Raw genomic sequence first — 12,078 nt, forward strand, 5'->3', positions numbered from 1 at the left:
CACCCCCTTTACTCCAGGGGCTGGTTGTACAAACAGGAAACAGGGTTAGATCTGTAATCGCAATGGAGCCAGACTAGAAAATGTTTTATACTAAAAGTCGGTTTTATCTGCACGATGAAATATGCCAGTGCTATTTTAATGTTTTTTTTCCCCGTTTATCCTTTTCTTAAATCAACACTAAATATTTGTAACTATGGCAGACTGCTACTACACTCAAGGAAAAATAACTCCACTCAACAGCATCAAATCAGAAGCAAATTTCATCTAATTTGAATATGTGGTTTTAGACATATGCAAGTGTGATGTTCCTACCAAGACATGTCAGTTAAAGATGATCCTTCAACCAGTCCACCTAAATTTATGTTGAGATCTCTTGGTTGCACTGCACTGTAATCAAACAGTGAACAAAAGCAAATATTTGCTCATGGTGGTTTTAATGAGACATAGTGGATGAACTGAAATGATACATTTTAAAACTTAAGAAAAGGTGATCAAACATTTTTGCTAATGCACTCATTAGTGTTGTTCTCATAAAAAGAATTAGCCAAGCCATTTGTCTGCTTGGCTAATGGAATGTGTTGGTTTGATCCACCTAGTCACAGAGGTAAACAAACTGGATATTTTAGAACATTTTACAGCACTGCAAGATCATTGGATTGTATTAAGCACCTTTTATTTTCCCTGGGTGATTTATCAGCACTGCAAAATGCTCTAAAACACACCTGTAGTCTATCCCCGTTGTGTTTCCCCTTAGTATCTCAAATGTAGGAACGTCAATGTTACGCACTGTGACAGAAATATGAGTTCTGGTTGTAAATCTCCCTGCCAAACTGTGAGGGCGCCAAGTAGCAAAAGGGGAAGTCTTTGGACAGGCTGGCTTGACAGTTCTTTCCCCAGACCGGGAAGTTGGTCAGTGTGGAAGAAGACGAGACTTTCTTGCAGGAACGTATTGACCCGGAAGGTAAACGATGTAGCAGCTGCAGGCAATAGACAGCTGCAATCGTTTAACAAGGGGTCATGCATGATAGCATAAAGGGGACGGAGAATCGTAAATCTTTCCCTTCGCTTGGTTTTGTGAGAGCAACTGGAAGGACCGATGAGAGATGCAGAGAAAGCGTTGTAAAAATATTTGTGAGCGTTTTGTTTGTTTAGCAACTGCCTGTGTATCACTAGATGTCGAAGCACCTATCCAGAGCTGTCGCCTAGGGCCAGTACAAAACCGGATCAACACTGCACTTCATTCACTGTTTAAAATTGTCCCACTACGAGCACTACAGCACACATCTGGAGTGGTGACAGTGTATTGTATTATTGTGGGGTGGGTAACTTGTGTTACTATTTGGTTTGCAAAACCATTTATATAATTTCCCTCCATGCTTTACACATTGGTGTGTATTGCAGGTTTGTTGTTTGGTCGCCAGACCAGGAGTTACAAAATAAAGCACCCCTTTTCTAAGCTGGATAATTGTCTGCCTGTGATTATTCCTACACCTGTTCACCATCAGCAGCCACTTTGCCACACACATATAAAAACAGATAATGGCTGGAGTGTAGAGCAGTAAAAATGTACTACATATGTAGATATACCGTATACCTAGACCCACCATTCAGCAGCATTGCACAAAGCTTGTCAAGTGGATGAGAAGTACTTTTTCTGTCTCAAAACAGATCTCTTAAGTTGAATCTTTGCTTTCTAATGCTGCATTAAGACCTGCCAATAAAGAAAGGCACTTCAGAAAAACATGGAGCAGCTTGAAGGATATTAGAAATGCAACACGACTCAAACACAGAGTTTACAATGGAAAAATGACTTAAGTTGTGAACAGCATTAACTAGATTTCAATGAATGGCCAGCAAAATCCCCACTAACATAGCTGTACATTCCTAAGGCAAGGCACTGTGAGCATACATAACTTTGCTTTTTCTAAGAAAAGACTATCGGTATATTAACTCCACAAAACTAGACACTTCAAAATACCTGCAAGTTAATATTGCTGCATTAATACATTGCTCATTTTAGATCAGAACCTTTAAATAGCTGTAATCTCCCCTATGTGGGAAATAGACATGATTTATGATTCACATCCCAGTACTTGTCTGCTCAGTCAGAGTTTCACTGTGGTCTTCATTTACCAAAATGGCAAATAATGCAAACTATCTGAATGAAAGAAAAACACCTTGCTTAAACAATGTTCCACTGTAGGTGTGTGATGTTGACAATCTGCCAACCGCTTACAACTGGGATTATCCAATATACAAGCATACAGTAGTGACAAAATAAGTGGTCATTGGTCTACATCAGTACAGCAGTCGATTTTAATGTGAAGATAGGAACAGACCAATACAAGGAGGTACAATCTGACCCCTAGTGGTAGATACATTACATGCAGATCTGTAACACATTGGAAATCCTTTTTTTCTCCCCAGTCCCACAGCAAGTATTATAAGCTATACACTTTTAGGCAGAAGGTACACAGAACAATATACTTTTAAATTAAACATGAGGATTGTTATATAAATAAATCTAAAAGAAACAGCAATATTAAATTCAACATGACAATCACATTGTGAAGGAGTTACTTTGATTTTGCTTGTGTTAGGACCAGCCACTGCAACCAATACAAAAGATCAGTACAATTGGAAACAAGAACTGCTGCTGAAATCCAGTTGCAACACAACAAGTTGCTTATGACTGACTTTGTTGGTCTATATGAACCTAAAGCATTAACATGGATAGACTAAACATTAAATCACTGCAAATAAAATAACTACTAACTAAATTATACACAACATGTACCTTATAGCAATATGGTAGCCAAGGATTGTAAAAGTGCAGGACGTACTTAAAACATTGCACGTTCGTCAACAACACTCGCATCATCTCCCTGTGTGTTTCCAGACATTCCATCAACAATTCTTTCCGAGCCACAGAAATACTCAAACGAAGTAAGAGGCAGGCCTTCCCTAGAGTCACACTCTTTAGGCTCAACTACATCGTCCTTTTGATTAAGTCCACAACCGTGAGTTTGCAAACACTGCTGCAGTACTGCAGACTCCAGATTTTCACAATGAACAACAAATGTCCCTTGTTGCTGTCTTTTATAAACAACAGCTACAACCACCATGAAAAACAACAGAAACACAATTAATACAAATCCAAAGCCAGTTAAGGTTTCCAAAAGGGTGGGCGATTTGGAACCTGAAAATATAAAACACATTAGTTACATCAAGTACTTAAATTGGATACTCTGGACATACAGTAAAACTAAAACCTTAGCCTACCTGATTTCATTTAAGCTTGATTGCATTAATGCTTGGTTATTCAACAGTAAAACTGAACAGTTCACAGAACAAAGACAGCATAACCGGTTCAAAAAATAAATAAAGCCTGTAGATAAATTTCAGACTTTGTATGGTTTTGTAATTCGTAAACAGCAAGTACACCTTACTGAATATGAAGCTTCGAATTACATTTTCCATAGACTAGACAAGTGTCCTTACAGAGCATAAACCAGTGCCATCTAGTGATCTGCCTCTTTGGATTAAGTTTGCTTTTGCTGGCTGTGCCAGCGCTGATCAACAAACGATACCAGTAAAATACATTCAGTAAGATACATACCTGCAACATTAACACAAATCGTGCCACCTGAACCAGCTCGAGACCGGTCTTCAAAGCCTTCCTGACATCGGCATGTGTAAGTGCCAAACTCATTGAAGCAGTCGGCATGGGCATCGCACAGCAGCATCTCGGTACTGCACTCATTCACATCTGCAACATTACATTCCAAACAAATCAGCACATGTGGTACTGACAAATAAAATCAACTTGTCACGTCTGTGTGGACTTTGAACAAATCAAATCTCTAAACAATACTTGGATATACTTTTGACACTTGAAATTTGAATTAATTTTCAGAAAGACCACTAGAATTGTGTCTGAATGTTACTACTGTGAATGACTCCATATTGGGTATTAACCATATTAAAAAGAGCACACAATGATGAATTGCTGTAGGGCTCAATATTTACTAATACAAGACATTTTCTGGAATTAAAAGGGAAAAATGGAGACAAGCCTGCCTTCAGTGTTTAATTATTAAAATGCCATAATATTTCACAAGCTTTGTTTGGTCTGAAGTACATGTTCATATTATATTAAGTTTTAAAGCATCAGGAAATTGATAATTTTTAGTTGTTCCTAAATAATAGTTAATTTACTTACAATAACGTTCTAGATAACATTGTGCACTTGTATATTTTACAGATGGTGTCATAAGGACACCAGCTGGTGTCAAATGCTTTTTCAGAGCAAGTAATTGGGGATTATAAAAAAATTAAACCTTTGTGTAAACTGCCATACGCTTCCAAAGTACACTTTTGAATTGTTGACATTTACCTTCTGTTATTCTTAATTCAGTGGTACATACTGACAAACTGCTAGTCACAGCCATAACTAAAAAGGTCAAGATTTATCAACTCTGAAAATGTAGCAATTTTTTTTTTTTTTTTTTTTTTAAACTTTAAAACAAGTTTCTGGCAGTTTAGAAACAATCTTAAAAAAAAGTGGCTAATGTTGACTGAATGTTGTCCAACATGTTTTCTTGAATTCTTATATTATGTACAGTGGCAATACTTGTATCTGTGACTATCAGTCTGTGCACCAAGAAGCAAAATACACCAAGCAGAAGCACCACACCATTTGTAAATAAATTTTACTCTATGTAAAATAAAACATACCTACACAGCCTTTGATTCTAGACTTAAAAGGTATTTTGCACCACAAATTGGAGTTCCAGTTATAAAATGCAAAATGTTGCATTACTGTACTTCAGTCAAACAACCTTTCCCCACTATTCCCTTGGTTCTAAAGCATTAAAATGCATTACCTTCTGTTGATACTGAACTCACAAGAGCATTCTTGGTCTCCAGCTCTACCACAGGCCTGTTCACAAGTCTCTGCAAGCAAGACTGAATCGACATGTGCATGGTTCTCTCTCCAAAGCCAAAGTGCAGCCATAATATGTACACAAGACCAGATTTCAACCTGCAACAGTAAGAATCCTTAGCTTTGGGCTTCCATGAGAGTTTTAAAATAAACAAAATAATTGCTACAAGTTCTGGATACAATTTACAATACAAATGCCAAACCTCTTGGAGGAGGAATAGGGTGTCCAGCACTACACATTTCTCCAGTTCTTTGATATACCTATAGTTATATATTGTTGATCATTTGGTTGTGTTAGTTCTGGGTGCAATTCAACCAGAACATTTATGTTATGGAAAAATAGATGTTGTGGAAACAGAACGCCAATGTTTAAAAGGTGTGCTCTTGGCAAGCATCTCAGCCGCACAAAAATTCTGAACACACACAAAAAAACACTTTGTTTATAAGGAGATATGCAGTATGGTATAGTCATGTCTGTTACCAATGCGGAAAGTATTAACCTTCAAAATACACTGTACCTTTTAACTCTTTTCAGAGTGATGCTTTTGGGTGGATGCAAGTGCTTCAAATCATCTTTTATCTGCAAAGTTAAATATTAAAAAATAGAAAATCTTGTTTGAATCAAATTCTAAAAATGACTGAAGAAATTAATTCACAAAAAATGTGGAGGGTTACAAAGAAACTGAGCAGCTACAGCTATTGCCAAAAGTATTGCATCACCCTGTAGAATTAAGACACTGCTTCATAAAATCTAATTCAACCTGCTAAATAAAATTAACACTGAATTACATACTGCTTTGTAATTTAATATATGAGTACAACAGCACTACATGAAAAGATAAAACTATCCACCTTGCTGTTCTAAATGTATTTGGTCATTGTATAATCCCTATGCACCCAAACATCTACATAATGCCACACTATGTCCAAAATAACTGTTCGAGCATCTGTTCAGAGCCAAAAAAACATGACTTCTGCATGTACCTTCACATGTGCTCCGAAACATACTAGCACATGCCCAGTGAAGCGTTGTATAAGCTATATTACCTCTGTGTGGAAACACTAGTTTGTGTGACAAACATGGTCTGTCTACTGTTCCACATGGAAGGAGCCTGTACTTGCTTATTTAAAAAGGTGGGACAGTATTTTATTTTCCATGTAGCACTGATGTACCCTTTAATGAAACTGAATGTGACATTTCAAAACCTAACATTTAATACTATGCTACTATTATGACTTCCTGTAGACTTTTGCAAAATCCTTTTGTAGTTCATTTGATTAGTGTATGCTGTATATACAGGATCTACACCATGTTGATAGTTTTTTTTCTCTTAATTCTAGCTGATGCAAAACTTTTTGCCATGGCTGTATATAAGTTTACTGTATTTGAAGCCATTTTCATTACCATTTTGTCCATTAAATAAAAATTGGCTCACCAGATTCTCCAACAATGTCAAGAGTGTCCTTTCCAAATCCTTCAAGTTCTCTCTTCCAGTGAGATTTATTTGCATTTCAATGGAAACTTCAAACAAATACTCTGAGAAACAGAACACACTGGTCTTAATGAGAATATCAAGATGCAACAGTTGGGAATGTCATGTTTTAAAAAGGTGAAATTGCGAAACATGCAGTTGTCACTGAAGCATGCATAAACTCAGAACCTGCAGGTTCCCATGCAAGAGAAAGGACAATCTCCAGCAGAACTGTACAGCATGATTATGAACCTGGAAGTTAAGTAAGCATACACTTTTGGCAGTACTATGGGGTCATCCATGCCAAATCAGCAATGTGATAATGTTCAGGGCAACTGGTCCATACCAGCGTCAGAGCAGCATTTTTTAGAGATATACATTAAGCTTGGAGTACCGAACAATATTTAAACAGTAGATAAGGTAGTCAAGTTATTGCTAATCAAGGTCTGTTAAACCAGCTAATGTGGTTTTCAATGCATCAAAGCAAATGCATGTTTTCTGTAAAAAGGGAGGGTGAAATGGTAAACAAGCCTTAGGCATTACAATGAGCAAACAGGGAAGGATCTAAATACAGACATCCTGAAATTACAGACCTTGTTTCACTTACATCATAAGTACTAATGTTAAGTGGGTCAATAAATCAGCACAGGGATATGTACACCAGCACAATTAGTCAAAGCCACCCTTACATTAAAATAGACCCTGAAGGGTTGAATTGGTGCATAAAAATCCAGCACAAACTATGATTCACCACTTACCATTTTATCCCTCGTCTTTTCATAGAAGGCTGCTGTTGATTATTAGTAGGATTAAGACTATTACTTGGGTTTAAATGACAAATGTTACCAAAAATTAAAAAACACCCAAATAAAAAAAAAAAAAAAAAACTGTATACAGTATATCCTTACCTCCGGGAAAATGAGCAAGCAGAGTAACATTTCTGTGGGATCTGTAAGCACTAGTCTTATCTGTGAAAAGCAGAGAATCATTTTAAAACAACGTTTTTTTTCTGAATAATGAAGTTCATTTTCAAAAGCAAATACAAACCATCAGAGAAGTTTAAGGCACGTGCTATTGAGGTTTGGTCTTCGCCGATTGGCTGTAGAGGGCTGGCACCATCCATTCTCTTCTCTAAAAGAGAGTTTATCTCGTTTCTATTGATAGAAGATCCATCTGTGGTTCCAATTGATTCTTCCCAAGCTGCACTGGTCCAGAGTTTCCCAGTTTGTATCTGTACTTCAATGCCATCTTGCTTAAGAGATTCAGACGGATCAGTGGTGAATTTTAGTTGTTGGTCAATTTCAGAATCCCCCTCTAAAAGTCCTGGGGTAACATAACCAGTTTGATCGCCATTAACCGTGTAATTGGAATCCCTATTCGTGAATATGGGACTCAATTCATGGTCTTCCCCATCTAGACTTTCAAACCTGCTTTCAAGGACTACCTGCGACACTTCTATGGTGTTATGGATCTTTTCGATTGCTTGATTGGATTTAAACGTGTTCAGATAATCTGCTGTAGATAGCTGAAGGTAAGATGCACTATTGCTTTCATCTGCAAAGATTTCAGACTGCTTAAACTTGTTAGCAAATAATAAAGTAGGGCTCAGGAAACTTCCTGCGACATCTTTTCCACTTGTACCTACCACAGATACTCTGGAAGAATCACAAGAACTACAAACACCGTCAATGTCTTCTAGTCGTGCTTTATTTAGAGGCTGTGCATCTATTACAAACCTTTCTTCAGAGGAAGTGTCGTGCATCCCAAGAAGCACCTTACTTATCAAAGAGAAGGACTGGACTCTGGTTGGATCAAGGTTACCGCTCAAATCTAAAGCAGCCGTTGCATCCAAATTTGCAAAGTCAAAAGCCTCAGACTGGATTTCAGGCAGTTTTGACTGCAAGGGTGTTAGAAAGGTATCAAAATGAACAGTTCTCAGCAGGCTGGTGTCCTGCACAGCACTTACTGCAGTAGTCTGCAAAAATGGTTCGTTCATATAACTAGCAATTACAGGATGGTCAGGCTTATTATTTTCTAGGTTTTCCTCTTCACTTCCTACTGCATTTTGAGTAGTAATCTTTCGTGGGTGTTGACTGTTTATATATTCTGGTTCATTTACTATTACATTCTGGTAATCTGTACCATTTCCAACATATTTGTCTTCACTTTCCATTGCATTTGGAGTAGTATTCGCTAGTGAATGTTGGTCATACTTATAGTTTTTGAGATCCATTTCACTTTCCATTGGAAACAGGTTTGAATGTTCTAGATATTCCTGTTCATTTTCTTTTGCATTTGAAGAATGTTGTTCACGGATGTTATCTTGATATTCCACTTCATTATCCACTGCACGCAGGTCATTTTTATAATTTGCTCGATATTCTACCTTTTCCATTGCATTAGTAGTAATCCTACGTGGATGCTGGTCAGGACTGTTTTCTACATATTCTGTTTCACTTTCCATTGCATTTATAGGAGTAGTAATCCTTTGTGAAATCCGGTCATGTTTATAGTTTTCTAGGTATTCCGTTTCACTTTCTATTGCATGCTGGTCATAGTTATAACTTTCAATATATTCCTCTTCACTTTCCATTGCATTTATAGGAGTAGTAATCCTTTGTGAATGTTTGTCACGATTGTGATCTGAAGATTCTGCTTCACTTTCTGTTGCATGTGCAGTAGTAATCTCTTGTGAATACTGGTCATGTTTGGAGTTCTTAAGATCTATTTCACTTTCTACTGCAAACAGCTTAGAATTTTCTAGATATTCCTCTTCACTTTCCACTGCATTTGGAGTAGTAATCCTTTGTGAATGTTGATCATGTTCTTTTTCTAGATATTCCTCTTCACTTTCAATTGCATTTGGAGTAGTAATCTCTGGTGAATACTGGTCATGTTTAGAGTTCTTAAGATCCATTTCACTTTCCACTGCAAACAGGTTAGAATTTTCTAGATATTCCTCTTCACTTCCTGTTGCAGTTGGAGTAGTAATCCTTTGTGAATGTTGGTCATGTTCTTTTTCTAGATATTCCTCTTCACTTTCCACTGCATTTGGAGTAGTTATCCTTTGTGAATGTTGGTCATGTTCTTTTTCTAGATATTCCTCTTCACTTTCTGTGGCATGTGCAGTAGTAATCTCTGGTGAATACTGGTCATGTTTAGAGTTCTTAAGATCCATTTCACTTTCCACTGCAAACAGGTTAGAATTTTCTAGATATTCCTCTTCACTTCCTGTTGCAGTTGGAGTAGTAATCCTTTGTGAATGTTGGTCATGTTCTTTTTCTAGATATTCCTCTTCACTTTCCACTGCATTTGGAGTAGTAATCCTTTGTGAATGTTGATCATGTTCTTTTTCTAGATATTCCTCTTCACTTTCTGTGGCATGTGCAGTAGTAATCTCTGGTGAATACTGGTCATGTTTAGAGTTCTTAAGATATATTTCACTTTCCACTGCAAACAGGTTAGAATTTTCTAGATATTCTTCTTCACTTCCTGTTGCAGTTGGAGTAGTTATCCTTTGTGAATGTTGGTCATGTTCTTTTTCTAGATATTCCTCTTCACTTTCCACTGCATTTGGAGTAGTAATCATTTGTGAATGTTGGTCATGTTCTTTTTCTAGATATTCTTCTTCACTTTCCACTGCATTTGGAGTAGTTATCCTTTGTGAATGTTGGTCATGTTCTTTTTCTAGATATTCCTCTTCACTTTCCACTGCATTTGGAGTAGTTATCCTTTGTGAATGTTGGTCATGTTCTTTTTCTAGATATTCCTCTTCACTTTCCACTGCATTTGGAGTAGTAATCATTTGTGAATGTTGGTCATGTTCTTTTTCTAGATATTCTTCTTCACTTTCCACTGCATTTGGAGTAGTTATCCTTTGTGAATGTTGGTCATGTTCTTTTTCTAGATATTCCTCTTCACTTTCCATTGCAGTTGGAGTAGTAATCTCTGTGTGAATACTGGTCATGTTTAGAGTTCTTAAGATCTATTTCACTTTCCACTGCAAACAGGTTAGAATTTTCTAGATATTCTTCTTCACTTCCTGTTGCATTTGGAGTAGTACTCTCTTGTGAATGTTGGTCATGTTCTTTTTCTAGATATTCCTCTTCACTTTCCATTGCAGTTGGAGTAGTAATCTCTGGTGAATACTGGTCATGTTTAGAGTTCTTAAGATCTATTTCACTTTCCACTGCAAACAGGTTAGAATTTTCTAGATATTCTTCTTCACTTCCTGTTGCATTTGGAGTAGTAATCCTTTGTGAATGTTGGTCATGTTCTTTTTCTAGATATTCCTCTTCACTTTCCATTGCAGTTGGAGTAGTTATCCTTTGTGAATGCTGGTCACGATTGTGATCGGAAGATTCTGCTTCATTTTCTGTTGCATTTGGAGAGGTAATCCTGTGTGAATGCTGGTCATATTTATTCTCTTGATATTCTCTTTCCCTCTCCTTTGCATGCTGGTCATGCTTATAATTTTCTCGGTATTCCTCTTTTAACGTTGCATTTGGAGTAGTACTCTCTTGTGAATGTTGGTCATGTTCTTTTTCTAGATATTCCTCTTCACTTTCTGTTGCATGTGCAGTAGTAATCTCTTGTGAATACTGGCCATGTTTGGAGTTCTTAAGATCTATTTCACTTTCCACTGCAAACAGGTTAGAATTTTCTAGATATTCCTCTTCACTTCCTGTTGCATTTGGAGTAGTAATCCTTTGTGAAATCCGGTCATGTTTATCATTTTCTAGGTATTCCGTTTCACTTTCTATTGCATGCTGGCCATGTTTATAACTTTCAATATATTCCTCTTCACTTTCCATTGCAGTTGGAGTAGTTATCCTTTGTGAATGTTGGTCATGTTCTTTTTCAATATATTCCTCTTCACTTTCCATTGCAGTTGGAGTAGTTATCCTTTGTGAATGTTGGTCATGTTCTTTTTCAATATATTCCTCTTCACTTTCCATTGCAGTTGGAGTAGTTATCCTTTGTGGGTATTGGTTGTGTTTATAGCTTTCAAGATATTCAGTTTCACTTTGAGTTGTCAGATGCTTAAACTTATTGTACCCTGGGTACACAGTACTGTCAATAACTTCTTGGTCATCGGTGCTAAATTCCTCACTCCATGTGCTTTGTGTCAGAAATAAAGGTGTTCTCAACAAGTCAGGATTCGTACTTGCCACATTTTCACCAAGTTGCCCGAGGGGACGAGTCCACTGCTCTACAGGAGTAGGAACAATAACTATCTCTTCGTCACCAAAAATGTCATAATTCCCATAGAATCCATTACTAATGCTTGTATTACCCATGAAAAGCCAAAACATATAAAGAACATTGGATTGAGAAGTATAAAACTCTTCGGTCCAGCATTTACTCAATGTATGCCGTTCCATCCTAGGAGGAAACTCCTCAAAGATGATTTGATCTTCATTCATGTCACATTTTTCCTTGGATGCAAAATGGTACAAGTGCAAAATAATTCGCTTCCCTTGGTCAGCCACAATAGTCCAGTTGCACCAGATAGCCGGCGGGTTTGAGCCCAAAAATACAGGGGAAAACAAATCTCCATAATCGTCAAACAAGGTAACATGGCAGATTCCAAGAGGGAAAAAGCCATGTACTGTTGGTTCCATTTCTGGAAAAAACAAACCAAAAAAACACAAATGTTAG

At 37.2% G+C, this 12,078-nt stretch overlaps 1 protein-coding gene across 1 annotated transcript; it reads right to left on the minus strand.

Moving 5' to 3' along the window:
- Positions 1–2,129: 2,129 nt before the first annotated feature.
- On the minus strand, positions 2,130–10,351 carry LOC121317261. The gene is made up of 7 exons (XM_041252999.1): positions 7,465–10,351; positions 7,326–7,385; positions 6,382–6,482; positions 5,464–5,525; positions 4,887–5,044; positions 3,620–3,769; positions 2,130–3,199 (listed from the first exon to the last, which is right to left on the minus strand). Exons 1-7 carry the CDS (start codon positions 10,343–10,345, stop codon positions 2,844–2,846), a joined length of 3,768 nt encoding a protein of 1,255 aa, XP_041108933.1. The 5' UTR covers positions 10,346–10,351; the 3' UTR covers positions 2,130–2,843.
- Between the last annotated feature and the right edge of the window lie 1,727 nt (positions 10,352–12,078).

Source organism: Polyodon spathula, chromosome 6 (assembly GCF_017654505.1).
Source record: "Polyodon spathula isolate WHYD16114869_AA chromosome 6, ASM1765450v1, whole genome shotgun sequence".
Lineage (NCBI taxonomy): Eukaryota > Metazoa > Chordata > Actinopteri > Acipenseriformes > Polyodontidae > Polyodon > Polyodon spathula.